Source organism: Bufo gargarizans, chromosome 1 (assembly GCF_014858855.1).
Source record: "Bufo gargarizans isolate SCDJY-AF-19 chromosome 1, ASM1485885v1, whole genome shotgun sequence".
Classification (NCBI taxonomy): Eukaryota; Metazoa; Chordata; class Amphibia; order Anura; family Bufonidae; genus Bufo; species Bufo gargarizans.
The window spans coordinates 198442059-198466992 of NC_058080.1; the positions used below are offsets into that span (position 1 = coordinate 198442059).

Sequence of the window (24934 nt, forward strand, 5' to 3'; positions counted from 1 at the left end):
CTCATTGGCCCACAAGCAAGAAGCAGGGAGGAATCATGTGTTCTTACGAATTCGCTTTACGCGATTTTTACATTGCCAATATTTCGAGAAAATAATCTCAAATATATGAATGTATGACGAATATTCTAGTATATTTGCAAATTCGAATATTGCCCTGTCGCTCATCATTAAAGTGCACCTGTCTAGAGGTTGTTAAAAACAGTAATACGCTTTTGCAATATGGCCTTTTATTTATTTTTTTTAATCTGTCACCTCGCCCACTTACTCGTGCAAAGGTAGTCCGCTCCTTTCTTGATTCAAAAAGACCTGCTGAAGGATCTGTGTGATGACATCACCGCACACTCCCAGCATGATTATGTGGTGACGATGATGTCAAGAGAGGAGCGGACTGCCTGTGCGCGAGCAAGTGGATGAGGGTTTCTTTTTTTCATTCTTTCTAAGACAACTCCAGAAGCCATTTTATGAAAAAAAAATAATCGTTACCGCAAAGTGAAAGGAAATACGGCTTTGTAGTGAATTAAATTTTTCTTAAAATTCAGACCATTTTCCTCCTAATTGCAATGTTATCAAATTCCATAGTGCTATATAAAAGTTGTACTCCTGTAGACGAATGGGATAGTCAAGATTAGTGTTGAGTGAATTGAAGTTCACGAAGTGGACTTCGATCCAAATTTCAGGGAAAATTTGATTCACCATGAAACTGAATTTCCTTGTGCCTCGTAATGAATCAATTCCCTAAAATGATGGTAAAAAAATAAAAAATCATACTCAACTTATCCATTTGCGCACAAAGAGTCCGTGATGTTGATTGAAGATCCTGCGCAAAATTTTGCGGACGGTGATGTATGACGTCACCATGCCGGCCAGTGTGATGATGTCATCACACACCTCATGAGATTTCAATCAAGATGGCCGAGGTGGACTCTTTGCAATCAAATCGATAAGGTGAGTATTTCTATATTTTTTTTTTACAGATTAACCCCTGATAGCCCTCAAGGGTCATCTCAGATGCCATGATCAGCATTGAACTTGGTATCTGAGGATGATGAGGGATGGCACAATCATATTTCCCCACCATTGCGCCCACAAAGAACCATGCTTTGACAAAGTAATTTGCCACAAAGCAAATTTCTTTGTGAAATTTGGTGAAGCAGCTAAATGAAATTTTTTCGAAATACAGTCATCTCTAGATAATTAGGAAACTACCAAGCAAAAACATTTTGCGACCATAAAAAGAAACCTAACCCAGGCAATATTTAAGGCCCCTGACAGGGGTGAGGCACCATCTCTAGACCGTATTGCTGCCTTAGGCTTCATTCACATCAACATTCAGCCTTTCCGTTCTCCTAGAAAGACGGATTCGGCACATAAATGAGCTGAACGGAGCCCACGGGCCCCATACTCTATCATTTTTGAGCGGAGACTATGGGGCCCATGGGCTGCGTTCGGTTCAGTTATGTGCCAAATCCATCCTTTCCATTTTCCTGCCCCTAAACGGGACAGGAGAACGGAAAGGCTGTGATGTGAACCAAGCCTTAGGCTAAAGTTAATTAATATATAGCAATAGAAATGTGTTGTAGGAGACACACCTGTGCATGGAGCTATTACAACTTGTATTTCTAGGTGTATGCATAGTCACTGTGAACAAACACCGAGATGAAGTAGAAGCACCAGACGCTTAACCATTATTGATACCATGTAAATGAATAAGCTTTGTTCTCTATCTTAAAGCAGTTTTGCAAGTCACAATGATCTGCTTATAACAACAGGAGTTCCTGTTTCTCCTCCAGATTTTGTGTAAGAAGATCAAGTCTATCCTTGTGCAATGTGCTCCTTTGTCGGAAGAACTGCTGGTGCTGAGTAATCCAAAGTTTTTTTTTTTTTTTTCATGTGGCTGATGCAAACCTGGGGAATTTGCATCATCACTCGGCAGAAATAACCTAGTGTGACAGCAGACTAAATGCCGTACAAATCATCAAACCCATAAGGAAACTGACTTGGTCTTCAATAATAGGGCAGTGAAGCAGCAGATGTTACTGAGAGCAACTGAGAGCAACAAGTTGTAGCTTTAAGAAACTTTACATTGCAGACGTTATATTGGAAAACTAGAGGCAAGTTCTACCTGCACTGCACTTTTTTTATTTTTCGATTTCACTTTTAGACCATTGTTCTTTTAACCATGTATAAGAAATCTGCTTCTGCTGATGTGTCCATGATATCCCAAGGCAGCTGCTACCTGGAAAAGGAATCACAAGATACGTTACCATCAAAAAAGGGTAAAAATGCCGACAGCAGAGGAAAGGTGGAACTGAAAAAGAAAGTGACCTTATTGAGAGGAATCTCTATAATTATTGGGACTATCATAGGAGCAGGAATTTTTATCTCCCCTAAAGGAATCCTACAAAACACCGGTAGTATAGGAATGTCCTTAATTGTTTGGACTGCCTGTGGCATCCTGTCTCTTCTTGGTAAGTACCAGCTTTCAATATTCATTATTATGTCAAACATGTGGACTGTTACAGTACATATGGCATTGGAAATCTACTCAACCTTGTATAGATACACTAAGCTTCACAGTAACTCTGCTATAAAAAGTAATTTTGAACTCTTAGTAGACCAAAGGACACAATAAAATGTATATTTTGTGACTTTAAGTGCCTTCAGCTAATCCTATTACACATTATATTTTATTTATGCAATGATTAAGTTACGGTTAATTGACTTTGGTTTGCTTTGCGTTAATATCTTGTTAATTTAATTTGATACCAGATGTTTGTGAAATTGACTAATCCATTGGGACATCCTTTATATGAGATACATGTGTTCATATGTATGTTAGAGACTGTGTGTACATCTGCTTTCTACTGAGTAAACTGCTGTTAGCGTGACGGCTTGAGGGTGTGTCAGTAAATACTAGCTCTCACCTTTGTTTCATTAACCTACTCCTTGCCAAGTTTTTAACCTATGGTCATTATGGAGACATGATTTTAAAGTTCTTTATGGAATAAAAACTTGAAAATCAAGTAAAGTAAGAGTACTTTAAGATTTTGGGAATGTTGTGTAATTACCTTATGTGTGTCCAGGGCAGACCTAGAGGATATAGTCGTAGAATGGCATACAGGTGCATCTCAATAAATTAGAATATCATCGAAAAGTGTATTTTAGTAATTTAATTCAAAGTCAAATGTTAAATATTGATGATTATGGTTTAAAGCTAATTAAAAACTAAAATGTAATATCTCAGAAAATTAGAATATTGTGATAAAGTGTTGAGCGAAGCATTCAAAGCAGAATTTGGTCCAATTTTTTGGAAAACTTCAGTATGCAACAAATCCGAATTTCCTTGCGATTTGGGGTAAATAATCAATTTTTCCTAAAATGGCGGCTGCTGGTGTTACAGAGTGAAAGTAAGAAGCCCGGGAAAGTGAGATCACTCCTAATGCCGTGGAGCCAGCCAATCTGCAGATAACCATCCCCTGTGATGTCACAGTTTTATTTATTTATTCCTACATTTGCACATTGCACGTCCTGTCTCCTCATACAGCTGATCAGCGGGGGAGCCGGGTGTCGGACCCCCACCGATCTAATATTTATGACCTTTCCTGAGGATAGGTCATCAATATTAAAAACCCGGACAACCCTTTTAAGTGCTAAAATTCATAGCCTCTGCCATGCACAGAAGTATAGAGTTCATACCAATGTTTAACAAATATTTCTTAAAAATATCTCAACATATACAGCAAATATATTCCATACAGTTGACTCTCACTGTAAAAACCTTTGTACTGCATGATACACCTATCCTTCTGTCGGATTTCCCTGGATTCGACAACATAGTTTGCTCAATTTTTCAATAAAGTGAAATAATAGCTATGCTGAGGTATATTACCCCGGCTGATTATAGCATGTGGACAGGTCAAGCTTCAGAAAATAAGAAGATTTTCCCATAATATACACCAAATGTTCACCACAAACATGTTATGAGCTTATTGTGGCCTAAGCCCTGGAGTAGATAAGTGTAGAAACCCATGAGGTAGTGTATGGAGGAAGAAAGGAGTAGTAATTATAGCTTTGAGAGTGGTCATATGGGTCACAGTTGCAAACTCCCCATCCGGCTCTCCCCAGGGCTGGGCAGTGACAAGGCACTGTTTCTTCCCATGGGGAGTTCCCTCGAGTAGGGGCTCCTGTCCTTGTGTTGTTAGTTGTTTGTCAAGTTGCAAGGCAGGAGAGCAAAGTAAAATAGCCGGCGAATGGTGGAGTTAGCAACCAGGCCAGTTGGTGTCAATAAATCAATCTCTCTTTACTAAAGTGCAGAATGGAAGTGATAGTACATGCAGCAGTAACAAGGTATAGTTTCAAAACATATCACAGTGCAATCCTTTTCTATTAGCAGAGTATTGACTCTTTCTAAAGACTCTCATCAGAACTACAAACATGCAATAAGGTTGTTGGCAAATCTTTCTGCAATTCCAGGACTGTGAGGTGCAGAATTTTGAAAACGGGTTGCCAATCCATCTTAAAATATTGGGGATGCTTAAGCAATATTCATTTCCATAGCAGTATGGTCTCTCTTCCATAAATTTGCACAACACCTTGCTGTTTGACTCCGATGCATGGTCCTCTGGGTTCTAGACCCTCCAACTTCCTTCTTTCTGGAGTACACTTGGCTGTTGAAGTCTCAGAGACAGAATGTCTCTGAACTCGGGCCTAGCTCTAAGGAGTTTGTTAATGCAGGTCTTTCTTACAGGTCAGCCAAAACTAGACTAATCTAACCAAGGAGCTGATACAGGTCCATCACCCAGGAAACCAGACACAGTGAGCCAAGGTGTGACCCTTTAGTTGTCCGTACAGTGTAGTTAAGTGCAGGAACATAACAAATCACAACATGACATTGCAGCAATTAACCCTTTACAGTAGTCTCTCTGGGGTACTAAATAAGCAGTTATATAGTATTCTTTCATAGAATCATATTTATCCTCTCTGACTGTAGCTTCTTTAAATGTTATGGTTGGAAAAATAGGCACAGTACTCAATGTGAGTTTTGCATTGGGCAAGAACGTGATAACATTGTAGACACTTTGTGGGAAGAACTATTGATTGATATGAGTGCACTCAATATGCAGAGGGGAGTAAGTCACCTTCAAAAACCTCTAGTGACTACTTGATTCCTATGAGAACAAAAGATTGGGCATGTTGGACATGCTCAATCCGCCTTTCCTTTGACATGTTCTGTCTGTGTAGAGTTCAGACATGTATTTAGTGTGTATGGTCACCTTTGTATGTCAAATTGAAAGTTTTATTTACTTTGAACAGGTCAGACTACTTTTGAATGCATTCACCTTCTGTATACAGGGCAATCTATACATTAGATTGTGCCCTGTATGATACTGTTAATTGGACTGTCAGTGAACCAATCACCATACCAAACAGTGCCTAAATATATTCACAATATAAACAAAATGCTGTAAAATACTGTATGGTCCAAATAACAGCACCATACACCATTCAAATAACTTCTCAAATAACAATAATACACAGTGGTGCCACCACAGCACACTGAAAAAGCCATCTAAAAGCCCTTTTAGATGGCCGAAGATTGGGGCAATTATCAGGAATCAGCATTTGTAAGAATAATGCCCCTTGCAAATTGTGCTGTCAGTCACCCCATGAAAAAGCAAATGATAGTTCCTCGGTGATCATATCTTTTTATGTAGCATGTAAAACCATTGTTTGTTGGCAGCACCTCACTCTGTATAAATAGGTAGTACTGCCGGCAAGTAATGAATATTTATGCGTATGGAGTTGAATACAGAGAGGATGATTGATGGATATAAATGTAAATATATATATATGCTAGAAAGCTGAACATGAAGAGGAACTTCATCTTTCAGCATGAAAACGACCCAAAGCATACATCCAAATCAACAAAGGAATGGCTTCTCCAGAAGAAGATTATAGTTTTGGAATGGCCCAGCCAGAGCCCAGACCTGAATCCGATTGAAAATCTGTGGGGTGATCTGAAGAGGGTGGTGCACAGGAGATGCCCTCGCAATCTGACAGATTTGAAGTGTTTTTGCAAAAGAAGAGTGGGCAAGTCTTGCCAAGTCAAGATGTGCCATGCTGATAGACTCATACCCAAAAAGTGCTGTAATAAAATCAAAGTATTAGTTTAAGGGTGTGCACGCTTATGCAACCATATTATTTTATTTTTATATTTTTTCTTTCCTCCTCCTAAAAGATTTCAGTTTGTTTTTCAATTGAGTTGTACAGTTTATAGGTCACATTAAAGGTGGGAAAGGTTCTGAAATTACTCATCTTTGTCTCATTTTTTACATCACAGAAACCTGACGTTTTAACAGGGGTGTGTAGACTTTTTATATCCACTGTATATGTATATATATGTATATATATATATATATATATATATATATATATATGTATATATATATATTATAATATAATATAAATGTAGCTCTGCCCTCGAATCAACAATCAGGTAATCATTGAAAGCAAACTTTTGAACCCTCTCCAGTCTCCAATATCTTTTTAAGAATGTGGAGCCCAGAAATGAACTAGAGGTTTTTATCTCTCTTTTATACACCCAAAAATAATGATTTACTTTTGCAACTGCTGCTGGACATTAAGCACCACTGCTTAACATGCAATTCAATGTCTAATGTACACTCACCTAAAGAATTATTAGGAACACCATACTAATACGGTGTTGGACCCCCTTTTGCCTTCAGAACTGCCTTAATTCTACGTGGCATTAAGTCAACAAGGTGCTGAAGAAATGTTGGCCCATATTGATAGGATAGCATCTTGCAGTTGATGGAGATTTGAAGGATGCACATCCAGGGCACGAAGCTCCCGTTCCACCACATCCCAAAGATGCTCTATTGGGTTGAGATCTGGTGACTGTGGTGGCCATTTTAGTGCAGTGAACTCATTGTCATGTTCAAGAAACCAATTTGAAATGATTCGAGCTTTGTGACATGGTGCATTATCCTGCTGGAAGTAGCCATCAGATGATGGGTACATGGTGGTCATGAAGGGATGGACATGATCAGAAACAATGCTCAGGTAGCCCGTGGCATTTAAACGATGGCCAATTGGCACTAAGGGGCCTAAAGTGTGCCCAGAAAACATCCCCCACACCATTACACCACCACTACCAGCCTGCACAGTGGTAACAAGGCATGATGGATACATGTTCTCATTCTGTTTACGCCAAATTCGGACTCTACCATTTGAATGCCTCAACAGAAATCAAGACTCATCAGACCAGGCAACATTTTTCCAGTCTTCAACAGTCCAATTTTGGTGAGCTCGTGCAAATTGTAGCCTCTTTTTCCTATTTGTAGTGGAGATGAGTGGTATCCGGTGGGGTCTTCTGCTGTTGTAGCCCACCTTTCTTTCCCATTCTGACATTCAGTTTGGAGTTCAGGAGATTGTCTTGACCAGGACCACAACACTACATGCATTGAAGCAACTGCCATGTGATTGGTTGACTAGATAATCACATTAATGAGAAATAGAACAGGTGTTCCTAATAATTCTTTAGGTGAGTGTATATGAATATACAATAAATATTGCTAAACTAGCTCTACTCATGCTTCATTCTAAATATGTAAGGCATCCAGACAGTTGGGTCACCATTGATCAACAACTGATATCACATCTTAGTGATATGCTGTCACTTAAAATGGAGAATTGGGTAAAGCCCTTCAAATAAGGCTACTTTCACACTAGCGTTCGAGCGGATCCGTTCTGAACGGATCCGCTCATATAATGCAGACGGTGGCTCCGTTCAGTACGGATCCGTCTGCATTATATTGTCAAAAAAATGTCTAAGTGTGAAATTAGCCTGAACGGATCCGTCCAGACTTTTACATTGAAAGTCAATGGGGGACGGATCCGTTTGAAGATTGAGCCATAGTGTGTCATCTTCAAACGGATCCGTCCCCTACATTGTAAGTCTGGACGGATCTGCACGCCTCTGCACGGCCAGGCGGACACCCGAACGCTGCAAGCAGCGTTCAGGTGTCCGCCTGCTGAGCGGAGCGGAGCGGAGGCTGAACGCCGCCAGACTGATGCATTCTGAGCGGATCCGCGTCCACTCAGAATGCATTGGGGCTGGACGGAAGCGTTCGGGTCCGCTTGTGAGCCCCTTCAAACGGAGCTCACAAGCGGACAGCCAAACGCTAGTGTGAAAGTAGCCTAACTCTTTATGATCCTGTCTAACAATAAAACAATAATGCATTCGTTTCCATGTGTATCTTTTTGCTGTTTTAATGTGTCTCGAGTCTGGGTGCTTGTGATGGGGGCGTCAATGACAGACTCACAGATTTTAGGGTTAAAAGCTCAAACAGATTTCATTTTCCATCCAACACAAGACAGTAGCATGCAAGTTCATTAGTCCCTTTTAAAGCATCCCCATGTCTGTGACATACAAAAAGTAAATCACCATGCCCGCCTGGTATAACTATACATTAGGTTACCTCACCTATGTACTTCAAATCCAAACACAGGGGGGATAAGGTTTACATAACCACCAAAGGTCATGCAGCTTCCAGGCAATGACTCTGAATGAAGCTCTCAGTTCTGTCTTTATCCCCACAGTAATGATCCTAAAGCAACATCCGGGTCTGCCTCAGGCTAGGAGAAAGTGTCCTACTGGAAGGGAGGGGGTAGCACATCCCTCTACCAACACGTACATGCTGTTTCATAAAAATCCAGCACATAAAATAACCCAAACAATAATGCCTCAGCAAAATATGCTTTGCTGAAACAACACAGCTTTCTGAATTCTTTTTACCTCACCCATCTGAGCATTCTGGGTGAGCTATAAATCCCCTCCAGGTCTTTACCATACTGAATGTTACAAGGCATTGACTGCTATGAAAGATCCACCACTCATTTAATTGCCTTTTGAAGCAAGCTGGTAATATATAGGTTTGTATCAGAAACGCCTCATATCGCCATATCTCTCTGCCTAAAGGACCCTTTACATGAGCTGATGCACAGGAATTATCAGGATTGAGTATTCATACTTACATCCATTCCTAATAATCAGCCAGATAATCTGGTCATGTAAATGGACCTTAATCATAGCATTAGACCAAGAAATAAAGTTTTGTACGTATATCTACGTTGATCTAAATCAGAAATAAGGGAAAGCTCATTAAAGCAGGGCTCTCCAGTTGATAGCCCATCAGTAGGGATCAGCGAACCCGTGGAAGTTTAGGTTCGGTCAAACTTCAGGTCAAAGTTTGGGTTTGGGACCCGAACTTGACCTGGATACGGACCCCATTTGAGTCAATGGGGACTTGAACTTCACTTTATTATTTTCCGTTATAACATGGTTATAGCATTCTTAAAACAGAATGCTAAATAAAATGTCTACTGAGGGGTTAAAAAAACAAACAAAAAAAAAACTCATCCACTTGATGGCGCAGCCGGAATCCTCTTTTCTTGACCCTGAACCCTGAACCCAATTTAAGTCAATTGGAACCTGAAATTCACTTTATTAGTTTCCGTTATAACATGGTTATTAGTGTTGGGCGAGCATGCTCTGCCAAACACAAATTCTGCTCGAGCATTGCGATGCTCAGCACATCGCAGTGTTTGGCCGAACACCGCGTGTGCTCGAGCGCGATGCTTGAGTCTCTTCGCCGCACGTTTGTTGGCTGCTACGCAGCCAATAAACGTGTGCAGAGGTACTAAAACTCACTTTAATGCCATAGCCATGTTGGTTACTGGCATTACAGTGATTAGCTGGCCGGAAAGCGTCATCGAGTGCTATATAGCACCCGATGACAGATGTTTGGCTCAGTCTTAGTCATGGAGAGCTGTGCCCTAGAAGGGACAGAGTGTGTAGGAAGTGAAATGGTAATATTTTAGTGAAAAAACTTGTTAGAGACCCAAAAGTCCTTTTAAGGACTATTGTTGTATCTGGCAGCAATATAATTATTAGCGCAACCTGCGCTAAATTGAGCGCAATTGTTAGTGCCGCTTCTGATAGTGACACAACCTCTGCTACATCTTTTATTTTACATTTGCGCAGCCTAAATATCGGTGACATTCAGCACAATTGTTTGGCCGCTGGTGACAGCGACATTACTAGCACTATACCTCCTGTATAACATTTGCGCATCCTAAAATTATCTGTGACATTCAATGTACTTTTTTCATAGATGCTGCGGACAGAGACATTATCTGTGCTACATCTCCTGTTTAACGTGTGCACATCCTAAAAATATCTGTGACATTCTGTGTACTTTATTTGCGCATACACTTACAAAACCTGTGCTACTGTATGTGTGACATACTTGCAAGCATATATGCCATTTAATATGTGCAAGGCGAGCAGTAAGGGACGGGGAAGTGGCCGTGATGCTGATGGTGCACGCAGAGGCCGTGGCCCTGGACGCGGTGAACTGTGCCTGCTGCCAGAGCACAAGAAACACACTCATCCATGATACCTAGCTTCATGTCCCAGTTTGCAGGGCGGCGCAGGACACCACTTTTAAAGTCAGACCAGTGCGACCAGGCGGTCGGTTTGATTGCAGCAGATAATGCTTCCAGTCTGTTAAGCACCATCCTGTCTTCCACAAAGTCCAGTCTCAGTAGCCAAGAGTCAGGTCAACAGAATCCTCACCCTGATACTCCTTCCTTCCACCATGGAGAGTCTTGTCAAACAAGTGATCCCACACTCGGATATTCCGAGGAGCTCTTTTCATCGCCATTCCTTGATTTAGGCCTCTCGACAAGCCCGCTTGAAGAGGAACATGAGTAGATATTGTCCCTTGATTTCCAAACTCTTGAGCATCAACAGTCACAAGAAGATGACGGTGGGGAACGGCAATTAGTGTTTCACGAGGTGGATGATGATGATGAGACATAGTTGCCAATAAGTCAACCGCAATTAGAGTCTCAAGAAGTTCATGATGAGGATGGGACACAGTTGTCAATAACTGAGGTTGTTGTTAGGTAAACAAGTCCGAAAGATAACCAGGAAGTGTAAGAGGAGGTGGTGGACGATGAAGTCACCTACCCAACCTGGAAAGGTGGAAAGCTGAGCGAGGACAGCAGTACAGAGGGGGAGCGATCCGCAGCACCGCAATAAGCTGGAAGAGGCAGTGGGGTGGCAAAAGGGAGAAGGTGGGCCACACCAAATAGGCCCACAACTGTTCCCTCGAGCACCCCCTTGCATCAATCTCCCTTGTCAAGGAGTCGGTGTTCTGCAGTCTGGCGCTTTTTTAAGGAAAGTGTGGATGATAAAAGAATTGTCATTTGCAACCTGTGCCGTACCAAAATGAGCAGGGGAGTACACACTAGCAACCTCACCACCACCAGCATGATCCGCCACATGGCATCAAAGCACCCTAGTTGGTGGGCCAAACGCCTGGGTCCACAATCAGTGTCTGCGGGTCACACAGTGTGCAGTCCCAGCCTTACACCAGCATGTGTCCCATAACAACACACGTGACCAACACGACTAACATATGGACAAGTGCTGTTGGCCAGGGACGCTACATTTCCCTGATGGCACAGAGGGTGAACGTTGTGGAGGCTGGGAGCGAGTCATACCCTGGGATGGCACAAATGCTACCGACTGCAAGGATTGCGGGCCCTACTTCCATCAGCTTTTCCGCCGCCACCTACGTTAGTGGCTGCAAACCCCCTTCTCCTCCACTTCCACCTCTGAATTATCATCTTGCAGCACCAGTCAGACATCAGTCAGTATAAAATAAATTTGTCACCAGTCCGCAGTAATGTTATGCAGCAGGTCCGAAAAGTGATGTGGGATCAATCACACTTTAAACAGGTAAGATATATAGAGTTCGGTCCGCGCTTCTCATCAAGGCCAGTATGCAAACAATTTTTCTTTCTTCCTTCTTCCTTTTACAAGAGAGCAGAGGGCTGCAAATATCCTTTAGATGGATATCCTGCAACTAATAAAGATTAAAATAGTGTAAGTCCGTATGATAAGATAACCTGCACTGCACAGATTATACTCACACAGCACTGCACAGCACAGAATCCACCGAAACTGCACTGATCTGGCTATTTTTAAAAAACAGAGTAATGTAATAAAAGAAAGTTTTTTGGAAAAAGGCTATAAAAATGACGACTTGGATAAATGTATAAAAGATGTAATCAAACAACGAGAGGGAACCCCGAATAAACCAAAAACATCAGAAAGGACCATGCATTTTCGTTTTTCATTTATAACCCAGTTCACACAGTGCTCTGGGGAATTGAAAAACGCAATTAAAAAAAACTGGTCGATTTAAAAAAATGATCCAGTTTTGGGTCCTGTGATTCCTGAACAACCAACAGTCATCTACAAAAAAGCACCCAATTCACAAAACAAATTGGTACATAGTGCCAATCGATTGGAAAATAAAAATAAAAAAATAAAAAACAGCTTCAACTGGTGCGGTTTTTGCATTGCTTGCAAAAAAAGAAAAAGAACAGAAAGATTACAAAATAGCACTACAATTAAAAGTACCATCAAAGATAAGCAGTTAGAACTAGTGGGTGAGATGACGTGTCATAGTAAAGGGGTTGTATATGTACTGGAGTGCCCTTGTGGCCTCCAGTATGTAGGACGGACCATTAGACCCCTTAAAGTCCGCATACAGGAACACATAAGAAATATAAAAAAAGGACTTGAAAGTCATGGGGTATCGGCTCATTACAAAAAATGTCATAAAAAAAATCCAGAAGGTCTCAAGTTTATGGGAGTAGAATCCGTACAAAATCATTGGAGGGGAGGAAGTTTTTGGGAAAAAATTAATAAAAAAGAGAGTAAGTAGATATATGAATTGGGTACATTACAACCAGGAGGTCTAAATGTAGACTTTGACCTGCAAGCTGTGCTAAATTAGAATATAAAATTGACAGAATAAGTATGTTCATGTGTATTGGGACCTAATAGCATCCGTTTTTTTTTTTCTCCTGAGGATTAGGTGATACTAGTATAGGGTGAAAGCAGTATAAGACAAGCGGTTTGAAGGAGCATATCTGATGCCTGATTAACACCAAACAAAAAGAAGGGGGAGGGTAAAATTAAGTGTGCCCCTGACGAAGCTCAAGGAGTGAAACCCGGGTCGGGCAACAGTAGTAGACGCTGGGATTTTAAATGCCAATTTTAAAGAGTTGTTTGTGAGTATGGACAAATAAAAAACGTTTAATTAAATATCAACGGAGCTTCACTATTGCAGAAGCCACTTGTATTCACAGAAACCCCTAGGAAAAGAAATCAAAGAAAAAAACTGCAGATTCACCTGGGGTATACCTGATTTGAGTCCGTTTGTAGATCCTGCGGGATTGCATGAGAATGTGGATTTCCGATAGAATATAGACAACTGGCTACGGAGGAATTGTATGCACGCCTTGCTTTTACACAGTGCTGTGTGAGTATAATCTGTGCAGTGCAGGTTATCTTATCATACGGACTTACACTATTTTAATCTTTATTAGTTGCAGGATATCCATCTAAAGGATATTTGCAGCCCTCTGCTCTCTTGTAAAAGGAAGAAGGAAGAAAGAAAAATTGTTTGCATACTGGCCTTGATGAGAAGCGCGGACCTAACTCTATATATATACCAGACATCAGTCAGTAGCTGGAAGCAGTGTAGCACTGCAGTGGGGAAGGGGCAACAGGCCAAGCTTAAACTGATCTGCTTAGGTAACAAACAGAACACTGCCGCAGAGCTGTGGCAGGGGATAAGGGACCAGACTGAACATGGTTGTGTCTAATAATGGCCGTAACTTGGTGCCGGCTTTGGAGCTCGGCAAGCTCACACACATAACATGCCTAGCCCACATGTTAAACCTAGTGGTTTAGCGGTTTCTCAAAACCTACCCCAATTTGCCTGAGCTACTGTTGAAGGTGTGCCACATGTGCCATTTCCGCAAGTCATAGACAGCGTCCACCGCTCTGGCTATGCTGCAGCAGCGCTTGCATTTGCCAGCTCACCAACTGTTGTGCGATGTAAGCAGCGCTGGAACTCCACGCTTTACGTGTTGGCCAGGCTTTGTGCGCAGCAGAGGGCATACGTGGAGCACCAGCTGCAACAAGGTCGTCATCTTTCCAGTCAGCTTCCGCTCTTCACAAGCACTAAGTGGGCATTAATGTCTGAGGTTATGAGGTTGTACACAACTTTGAGTAATCAGCACAGATGGTGAGATGACGACATTATCAGTGTAACCATCCCACTTTTGTGTCTACTCAAACGCTCGCTGCTCACAATTAAGCCGGACACTTTTCATGTGGAAGAGGTGGAAATGGGGGAAGACATCACACAGGGTGATAGCCAGAGCACCCTCAGTTGGTCTTCTCAGCGTGAATTAGATGAGGAGGAGCAGGAGATGGTTGTCTCCGCTACAGAGGGTAGTACCCATGGAAGTTTTATTCCATCTGTTCAGCGTGGATAGGTAGAAGAGGAGGAAGAGGATAAGGAGATTGAGAGTCATCCTCCTGATTAGGACAGCGAAGTCTTGTCTGTTGGCACACATGGCTGACTTTATGTTAGGCTGCCTTTCACGTGACCCTCACATTGCACGCATTTTGGCCAACACCGATTACTGGTTGTTCACCCTTCTTGACCCCCACTACAAAGAGAACTTCTCATCTCTCATTCCTGTGGTGGAGAGGACAAGCAAAATGGTGCAATACCAAAAGGTCCTTTTGGAAAAATTGATCCAAAAATTTCCAGCTGACAACGCTGGCTGCAGAGTACGTAGTTCCTTGGCCAACCGAGGAGGGGATACGAGGGGAACACACATCAGTTCTAACAGAGGCAGGGAAACACTCTACAAGGCCTGGGACAGTTTTATGACACCTCGCCAGCACCCAGAACCTGATGCGCGGCCTAGTGTCATAAGGAGGGAATCATTTTGGAAGATGGTGAAGGAGGACTTAGCAGACCATGTCAGCATCCTCAGTGATCCCTCTGTGCCTTACAACTATTGGGTGTCCAAGCTGGACACGTGGCACAAACTTGCACTCTACGCCTTGGAGGTGCTGGCCTGCCCCGCCCCCAGCATTTTGTCAGAGCATTTATATAGTGCTGCCGGGGGCATAATAACTGATAATCAACTGAAAATGCTTACCGGTTTGCTCTTATAAAAATGAACAAGGCTTGGATGGCCCCTGAATTCTCTACTCCACCAGAGAAGTGGCTGAACATAAAGGCACTCTAAATGTGCCTTTTATGGTGTATTGAATACACTGTATTCCCATGCACCCCTTTCACCACTCAAAAGGCATATGGTTCAATCTCCTTTTTCTCATCCTCCTCCATCATATCAACATGCTTATTAGGCTGCCCTCGCTCCTAAAGTTTTAGAGGGTCAGCTTAGCAGCAGGCCCTCACCCATAATGTTTTAGAGTGTCACCAGCAGGCCCTCAACCATAATATTTTAGAGGGTCACCAGCAAGTTGTCGCCCATAATGTTTTAGAGGGTCACCAGCAGGCCCTTGTTCATAATGTTTTTGAGGGTGACCAGCAGGCCCTCGTCCCTAATGTTTTAGATGGTCAGATCAGCAGCAGGCACTCGCCCCTATTGTTTTAGAGGGTCAGCTCAGCAGCAAACCCTCACCCCTAATGTTCTAGATGGTCACATCAACAGCAGATCCTCACCCATAATGTTTTAGATGGTCAGATCAGCAGGCCCTTTGTAACGGTCACGTCCACACACACACAGAGGGAAGGATAGTGACCACTGCGCTCCACCCTCATCCCTGGCCCTGCCTACTTGCCTCACGAGTCCTGATGACAGGTGACAACTGGACGACAGTCCCTTACTTAGGATATGTGCAGGGAAGACAGACAAGACAAAATACGGAAGGTGAACGGACCGGGTCAGAACCAAGAGAGCTACGCAGTACAAAAGGTTTAGGAAAGAATGGTCAGGAGAAGCTGGGGTCAAATACCAGGAGAGTAGAAAAGTACCAGAGGGGTCAGAAAAGAGTAGTCAGGTGGGAGCCGAGGACACAATACCAGGAGGGATGCGCAGTACAGGAGGAGCAGGCAAAGGATCGTCAGGGAACAGGATCAGGTGAGTATTCAGTAGTCCAACAAATAGCCAGGAACCTAGAATTAACAGGCAACCTGTGGCCAGCAGGCTGCCTGTATTTATAATGGGGTCTGAGAGTCATGTGACGTGGCCAGCATCACATGACCGACAGACAGACAAGTCGAGCACCGAGTGATCAGCTCGGCGCTCAAGGCAGACCTAGGAGCCTCCCAGCTAGCAAAGCCGCCCTGGGAACGAGGCCAAACACAGATCCTTGCTCTCAAAGCTAAGCAGCAGGTCTGCGGCTGATGGGAGACCGAGTGCACCTTTGGCGCCCCGTGACACCCTTGTACCAATGTCACCAGCAGGCCATCAATCATAATTTTTCCATGGTGTGTATCATGCCCTCCTTTATGTGTAATAAAGGGTGTATTGCAGTGCCGGTTCCTTGTAATTTTTGGCAGCCCTTTCCCTTAGTGCATAGGCCATCCTTTATGTGATATACAGTTTGTATTGGAGTGCCTCTTCCTTGTAATTTTTGGCAGCAATTGCACTTTATACAGACGTGGACAAAATTGTTGGTACCCTTTGGTCAATGAAAGAAAAAGTCACAATGGTCACAGAAATAACTTTAATCTGACAAAAGTAATAATAAATTAAAATTCTATAAATGTTAACCAATGAAAGTCAGACATTGTTTTTCAACCATGCTTCAACAGAATTATGTAAAAAAATAAACTCATGAAACAGGCATGGACAAAAATGATGGTACCCCTAGAAAACACAGAACATAATGTGACCAAAGGGACATGTTAATTCAAGGTGTGTCCACTAATTAGCATCACAGGTGTCTACAACCTTGTAATCAGCCATTGGGCCTATATATATGGCTCCAGGTAATCACTGTGTTGTTTGGTGATATGGTGTGTACCACACTCGACATGGACCAGAGGAAGCAAAGGAAAGAGCTGTCTCAAGAGATCAGAAAGAAAATTATAGACAAGCATGTTAAAGGTAAAGGCTATAAGACCATCTCCAAGCAACTAGATGTTCCTGTGAGTACAGTTGCACATATTATTCATAAGTTTAAGATCCATGGGACTGTAGCCAACCTCCCTGGACGTGGCCGCAGGAGGAAAATTGATGACAAATCTAAGAGACGGATAATCCGAATGGTAACAAAAGAGCCTAGAAAGACTTCTAAAGAGATTCAAGGTGAACTTCATGCTCAAGGAACATCAGTGTCAGATCGCACCATCCGTCGTTGTTTGAGCCAAAGTGGACTACATGGGAGACGACCAAGGAGGACACCATTGTTGAAAACGAATCATAAAAAAGCAAGACTGGAATATGCCAAACTACATGTTGACAAGCCACAAAGCTTCTGGGAGAATGTCCTGTGGACAGATGAGACAAAAATCGAAGTTTTTGCCAAGGCACATCAGCTGTATGTTCACAGACGAAAAAATGAAGCATATCAAGAAAAGAACACTGTCCCTACTGTGAAACATGGAGGAGGCTCTGTTATGTTCTGGGGCTGCTTTGCTGCGTCTGGCACAGGGTGTCTTGAATCTGTGCAGGGTACAATGAAATCTCAAGACTATCAAGGAATTCTAGAGAGAAATGTACTAGCCAGTGTCAGAAAGCTTGGTCTCAGTCGCAGGTCATGGGTCTTGCAACAGGACAATGACCCAAAACACACCGCTAAAAACACCCAAGAATGGCTAAGAGGAAAAAATTGGACTATTCTAAAGTGGCCTTCTATGAGCCCTGACCTCAATCCTATTGAGCATCTTTGGAAGGAGCTGAAACATGCAGTCTGGAAAAGGCACCCTTCAAACCGGACACAACTGGAGCAGTTTGCTCATGAGGAGTGGGCCAAAATACCTGCTGAGAGGTGCAGATGTCTCATTGACAGTTACAGGAAGCGTTTGATTGCAGTGATTGCCTCAAAAGGTTGCGCAACAAAATATTAAGTTAGGGGTACCATCATTTTTGTCCATGCCTGTTTCATGAGTTTATTTTTTTACATAATTCTGTTGAAGCATGGTTGAAAAACAATGTCTGACTTTCATTGGTTAACATTTATAGAATTTTAATTTATTATTACTTTTGTCAGATTAAAGTTATTTCTGTGACCATTGTGACTTTTTCTTTCATTGACCAAAGGGTACCAACAATTTTGTCCACGTCTGTATATAGGTAAATATACAGGAAAGAATGTTTACTAAAATGTTTTCCTCTAAAAGATTTTATCTTTGGTTTTATGTATATTATTGTCAGTCTGTAAAAGTGGCATACTACTCGGACAACATCATTCCCAGCAGCGACCTGGGAGTCCAAGATGCATCCAGACATCCTCCGCATGCTGTTCCCAAACCATTGCAGTGGTGTTTTCAACCATTTCTGACCTTTACCTGTGAACCAGACACCCTCCCCTCTTCAGAGCAGGGGGTGCCTGGTTTAATGCTCTGATTATCCCATTGACTTCCATTGAGCATCCCGATGTGTTCTACTCGAGCACCCCAGCACTTTGGTGCTCGACCAACACTAATGGTTATAGTGGAAAATAATAGCATTTTTAAGACAGAATGCAAAAAAATATGGCAATTTAGGGGTTAAAAAAACAACTCACTTCATTCACTTGGTCATGGTGCCGCAGTGTCTCCTATCTTCTATTAGCAGGACTTGCAAAAGGACCTACAATGACGTTACGGACATCACCAGGTCGTGAGCGTGGTGACGTCAATACAGGTCCTTCTATCTTCATTCAGCTGGACCTACCAAAGTGCACTAAAAAAATAATATTATATAAAAATTTAAATAAAAATTTATATCAAAGACTTTATTAATTTATTTTATTTATTTATTTGTGCGCATACCCCAACAGCAAAGATCTATGTCAAAAATTATCTGGTATAAGTGTAGCTCCAAAATATAATATCCACCTCAAGGACTCATACCAAGAGTATAATGTCATAAGGTACCCCCTCATTAACCAATTGATTAAGGTATGTACGTAATGTTTATATAGCAAGTAGTCCCAAATGGCAACTAATCCACCAATATATTTTGACAACATACATACCACAATAAATACCTATCAAGACATGGAGGTAATCAAAAAGGAGCTACAAAAACCTACCCAGAGATATAGTCGACTGCAGCTGGAATGCTGTCCCCAGCACAAACACGCGTTTCGCCACCCACGGCTTCTTTAGGGGGTCTTTTGCAAGTCCTGCTGAAAGAAGATAGAAGACACTGCAGCAGCACAATCAAGTGGACAAGGTGATTTTGTTTATTTTACTCCTAAATTGCCATATTCTTTTGCATTCTGTCTTGTTATAAGGGAAAATAATAAAATGACCGGAACACTGAACCCGAAGTTCAGTGAAAAAGTCCTGGTTCGGGTAAGAGTACCCAAACTCGCAAAGTTTGGTATGAACCCGAACTTTGCAGTTTGGGTTCGCTCATCCCTAAACGTGAGTTAAAGGAAGATCTCCAAGTTTGTTGTGATTATTAAAGCACAAACCAAATGGAATGATTGTGTGGCACTTGTGACACGGCTGTAGTGCATTCTAGTAATGTGTAGCAGGCTCTAATTAAAGTAATAAAACTGCACTGTTCCGTGGGTCTATATTGTTAATGGTGGTGCGGCACCTTCAATTCTGTCCAGCTTTTAACAATGCAGACCTACTCAACAGTGCGGTCTCATTAATTTACCTACTCGCTGTAGCCCTTACTCGAACACAGCATTGCCATGACACAAGCACCGTTCGATGTACCATACCCTTATAGATATTACTGTTTCCTACACTTCTTTACCTGTTTTAATGCTGGGTTCCACCATATTTTAGCCACTCCAACAGGAGTATACATTTGAATAGCCAAAAACAAAATTCAATAATATACTGTACTTTAATGGGACAAATGGAGTTGACAGAATTAATGTTTTGTCTTTGTTTGACCTGCTTGCCATTAATTTCCAGATTTATCTCTCTTGCAAAAAAAGACAGAAATGGCTAGCAGGTTAAACAGAGTCCAAACATGAATCCTACTGACTTGTTTGCCTCATTGAAGTAAATACTGTACAGTACACTCGTTTGAATACCATTTTCCAGATGGAGATCCCAGTGGGGGAGCTAAAACATAGTGGAACCCAGACTAAGTAGTGTGTACCCCTGCCATGTTTTTGACATATTATCTGTAACTTTATTTTATATTTTCATAGCAATGGTGTCTCCCATAGTGTAGTCCATTTATTAGAATTTTTGCCAATTTTCCCCCTTTTTTGAGAGGATATAAACACAGACCTTACCTGAATCTAGTGAGGTTGAAATTTTTAGATGCTTATTTGGTATGTTTGATAACTTTTTGGGAAGTACTTTCTCGTGTGAAGATTGCTTGTATTTGCAAACTTTACTTTACAATTGAAAAAAAAAAAATTAAAACTGGAAGACAGGCTTTTACACGACTGCATGAGGAGGTTTATATATTTTCAGATTGTTTCTTCAAGTTGATTTATTAGACTACTTCATGTCACTTCTTACATGAAATTAGATTGATATAATTCTGAGACGTGGTGGCGACGAGATGGTTGTTAATTATATTCCTGATATGTAAGACAACATATTTTCAAGCAAAATTACTTTTTGTCACATCAGTGAAGTTATAATTGTCAAGTATTATTTCATTATAGATTATGTTATGCTTATTGCTGTGTAGGTCAATTTTCTAATAGAATTTTTGTGCTCATTATTATGATTCATACTTGTTTTTTGGAAACAATTTCTCATTTTGTTATCCAGGTAAATGCTGTGGAGATAATATTATATGTTTCCTCTAACCCTGAAACCTTTCCATATAAAAAGTTATGGTATATACAAAAGTCTTATATTCATTACATCATATGTGATAACACTGCTCTTACGTAGGGGTTATTTCTTAAGTTTATTTCTTAAGTTCATTTAAACTGTGCCTGGAAGACAATCTAAAGAGTTTTTTTTTTTTTTGTTTTTTTTTTCTATGCTACAAAAGGCTTAAATTACTTGAGTCTCATTATTAATCTCTCAGGCATAGTTTCTAATCTAGCAAATAATCCAAGTTATCCATTATTTCTCTTGTATTACTTTTACTACTAAATAATTGCTCTTGTTTGTAGCTAAATGTTATATCTACTATGTTATTCCTAATGGAATGTCCTTAAGACAAATCTATAGAATAATGTAACAGAAACATTTAGCTGCTGTCTACTTATAGAGGAGATAACAACGTGGGTGTCACCTGCCGTAGGCCCAAGGCAGACCTCTGGGACATCATGCAAGCAGGACACAGGCAAAACAGACCAAGGACCCATAGAGAACTTTATTTCAAGTGTAAAAAAAGCACATGACAATAAGCAGGTTAGGCAATAGTGGTAGCACTACCACAGAACCAAGTGCACCAGCAGACTAGAGGCAAAACCCTGTTCTTCAAAGATCCCCTGGTGGTGGGGATGAACTGGGCCGAGGGCTCACATGTCGCACCTTCAGGAAGATCCCAGTACACTTGGCCCCTACCTGCAAGGAACCACGCTGGTGCAAGCACCAGAGGAACAGATGACAGAACTGGAACCCAAGCAAACACAGGACATGGAACAGACAACAAGACGAACGGGAACCAGCACAGAAGCAGATGCCTGGACCCCAAGCGGGATGGAAGTATGGCGGTCTCAGGCACAGCTGCACACAGACTAGAGATTCTCCCTCCAGAGAACCCAGGAACCCTCTCACGAAGGCAGGACAAACATGGGACAGGTACAGAAGCAGAAAGGAACTACAGGCAGACAAGAACAGACAGGGATCAGAAGCAGTAGGCACTGCCAGGCAGGACAAAGGACAGGATACAATAAGAAGTAGTTTAGCACTATCAGGGTTGATTCACAGGTCCGCAATTTTGTTCCGCATTTTGCGTAACGGAATTGCGGACCCATTCATTTTCCGATGTGCTGCCCGGATTCGGAATTGCAGATCCGCACTTCTGGGTCCACAATTCTATTCCTGAAAAAAATAGAACATGTCCTATTCTTGTCCGCAATTGGACAAGAATAGGCATTTTCTATTAAGTGCCGGCGATGTGCAGTCCGCAACATGCAGAAACGCACATCGCCGATGTCCGTGTTTTGCAGATCTGCGGATCCATGGATCAGCAAAACACCCACGGACGTGTGAATGGACCCTCAGGCTATCAGATGCAGTAGAGCACTGCTAGGTTAACAAGAAACAGACAGGTTAACATAAACATCATACAGGAACATATCAAACAAGGACAAAACCTTAAACACCATCACAGAACAGGTACCAACAACATCAGACAAAGCAGCAACAATGCATTACCAGGTGACACCACAAACTGACTCCAAGCCCCTCAGCTCACAGGTAGATATAGCTGCATAATGAGAGCACCTGATAAGCCACACCCAGGCACAGATCAGGGGAATTTAACCCCATCAGAACAGGAGTACCAGAACCACAAAACACACAGGCTGCTGCCCCTGGCAACCAGCAAACTCCGAGTCCACCGCAGCCAGTAAGCCAGAGCACAAACAACCAGTGTCACAGTGACAAGCAGAGAAGCATCCAAATTCAGACCCAGTTCACACACAAGGCCACAGCCTGCACGCATCGCAGACCCGGCATGCATGGGGAAACCCATAGCCAGTTATTGGCAACTGTGTCTCATCATCATCCACCTCATTAAACAGTAATTGCCATTCCCCGCCGTCATCTTCTTGTGATTGTGGATGCTCTAGAGTTTGGGAATCAGGGCACAAGATCTGTCCCTCTTCAAGCGTCATCTATATAGCTGTATATGTTTTCTACATTGTATGTACAGATCGGGTATGTACACTAATGTGGGGTCTTAAAATTATTATCAGGGTATTTTGTTGCCCTATTACCCATAATAAATAAATAAAGGTAATTTTAGAAGCACGTTTTCCTCTCTATTTACTCTAATTAATTCACTACGTGCCCATCATCTGTAACATCAGTTAATATACTTTTTTCAGTGGTAAGATGCCCTGAATGTTAAACAACACTCTGAGCTCATAGCTGGAGATGATATTCCTGATCCAAATCCTAGTGATAACCAAACATCAGTTCTCCTTTCTAAGCAGGAAAGCTGTGGGAAACAAATGCAGTTATATTTTCTTTTTAATGCTCACATTTTTTTTCCCACACTTAAAAGACATACTGATAGGGACTTTAGATTGTAAGCCCTACTTGGAACAGCACATGATGATAATGTTTGTAAATTGTTGTGTTGGCTTAACAGTAACATATACACTCATTGGCAAAAAATATAATAATGCAACAATGAATTGAATAAAGCTTTTTATGTGTGAATGTAATGATGACATGTGTGATTACAATATTATTCCGTAAATTTATTGGGGAAAACTATACAATTGATAGGAGGCTTTAGGAACCTGTTGAGCCCATTCTAGCCTGGATACAAGATGTGATACAGTTGGGCATGGAGGCATACAGCTTCTATATGGTATCCTGCGGCACATTTACCCACAGATGTTGAAGCTGGGCCTGTAGATCCTGCTCACAGGCAACTACAGAAACCGGTGTCCCAGCTAGTCCCAGAAATATATATATATATATATTTTTTTTTTCTATTCATCTTCTCTGGAATGAATAATTATTATTGTGATTGTTCACCCCAGAAAGATACACTGCTGGCAAACAGTGATTTCATATACTGCATTAGGCTACTTTCACACTAGCGTTCGTCGGTCCGCTCGTGAGCTCCGTTTGAAGGGGCTCACGATCGGACCCGAACGCTTCCGTCCAGCCCTGATGCAGTCTGAATGGAGCGGATCCGCTCAGACTGCATCAGTCTGGCGGCGTTCAGCCTCCGCTCCGCTCGCCTCCGCACGGACAGGCGGACAGCTGAACGCTGCTTGCAGCGTTCGGGTGTCCGCCTGGCCGTGCGGAGGCGTGCGGATCCGTCCAAACTTACAATGTAAGTCAATGGGGACGGATCCGTTTGAAGATGCCACAATATGGCTCAATCTTCAGGCGGATCCGTCCCCCATTGACTTTACATTGAAAGTCTGGACGGATCCGTCCGAGGCTATTTTCACACTTAGCTGTTATATGCTAATATAATGCAGACGGATCCGTTCTGAACGGAGCCTCCGTCTGCATTATTATGATCGGATCCGTTCAGAACGGATCCGATCGAACGCTAGTGTGAAAGTAGCCTTAGAGATGTGATCAAAGACAAAATGTAACTCATTTATTAGGTGATTGATGGCACTAATTACATGGTGCAATTATCAAGAATTAATCTTTATGTAAACACACCATCCCTTTAATAATCTCTACCATTTTCCATGTAATTAGGCCTTAACGGGGCATTCTAGGACTAGGTCCCTTTTTAATTAGACCTCTAGTGTGTGGTACCTAAGGTAAGAATAATACTCACCTGATTCCTGACACTCTGGTCCAACACCCTTGCTTTGTTCGTTGTGGAGCACTCTGGATGTTACTGTTATGGGGAACACTGTAAATATGTATTAATCACACAGATAAACATTAAATGAAGTAGATGAAATATGCGGGTCCATCTGCTAATATATATATATATATATATATATATATATGTGTGTATATAAGTATAAAAAAAGTGACTTTATTCAAACATGTCACAGCAGCAACGTTTCGGTCTCCTCACAGAACCTTTCTCAAGCCAAGTGAAACAACAAAGTGCAAGTGCATATATTTATATCGCATGTGATTAATCAATTAGTGATACAATTATAATTAATATACATCAAATTATCTCCTCATATGCGTAAATATTAGAAATACAGCATCAACCAAACATAATGTGTGACTAAACTCAAAAA

The 24934-nt window shown here is 41.8% G+C and overlaps 1 protein-coding gene across 1 annotated transcript in view; it reads left to right on the plus strand.

Moving 5' to 3' along the window:
- Positions 1-1657: 1657 nt before the first annotated feature.
- Positions 1658-24934, plus strand: part of SLC7A11 (solute carrier family 7 member 11) — a 221657-nt gene continuing 198380 nt past the window's right edge. Inside the window, exon 1 of the mRNA XM_044277144.1 lies at positions 1658-2468. Coding sequence (XP_044133079.1) covers positions 2180-2468 — 289 coding nt within the window. The 5' untranslated portion in view covers positions 1658-2179. The remainder of the gene's footprint in view (positions 2469-24934) is intronic.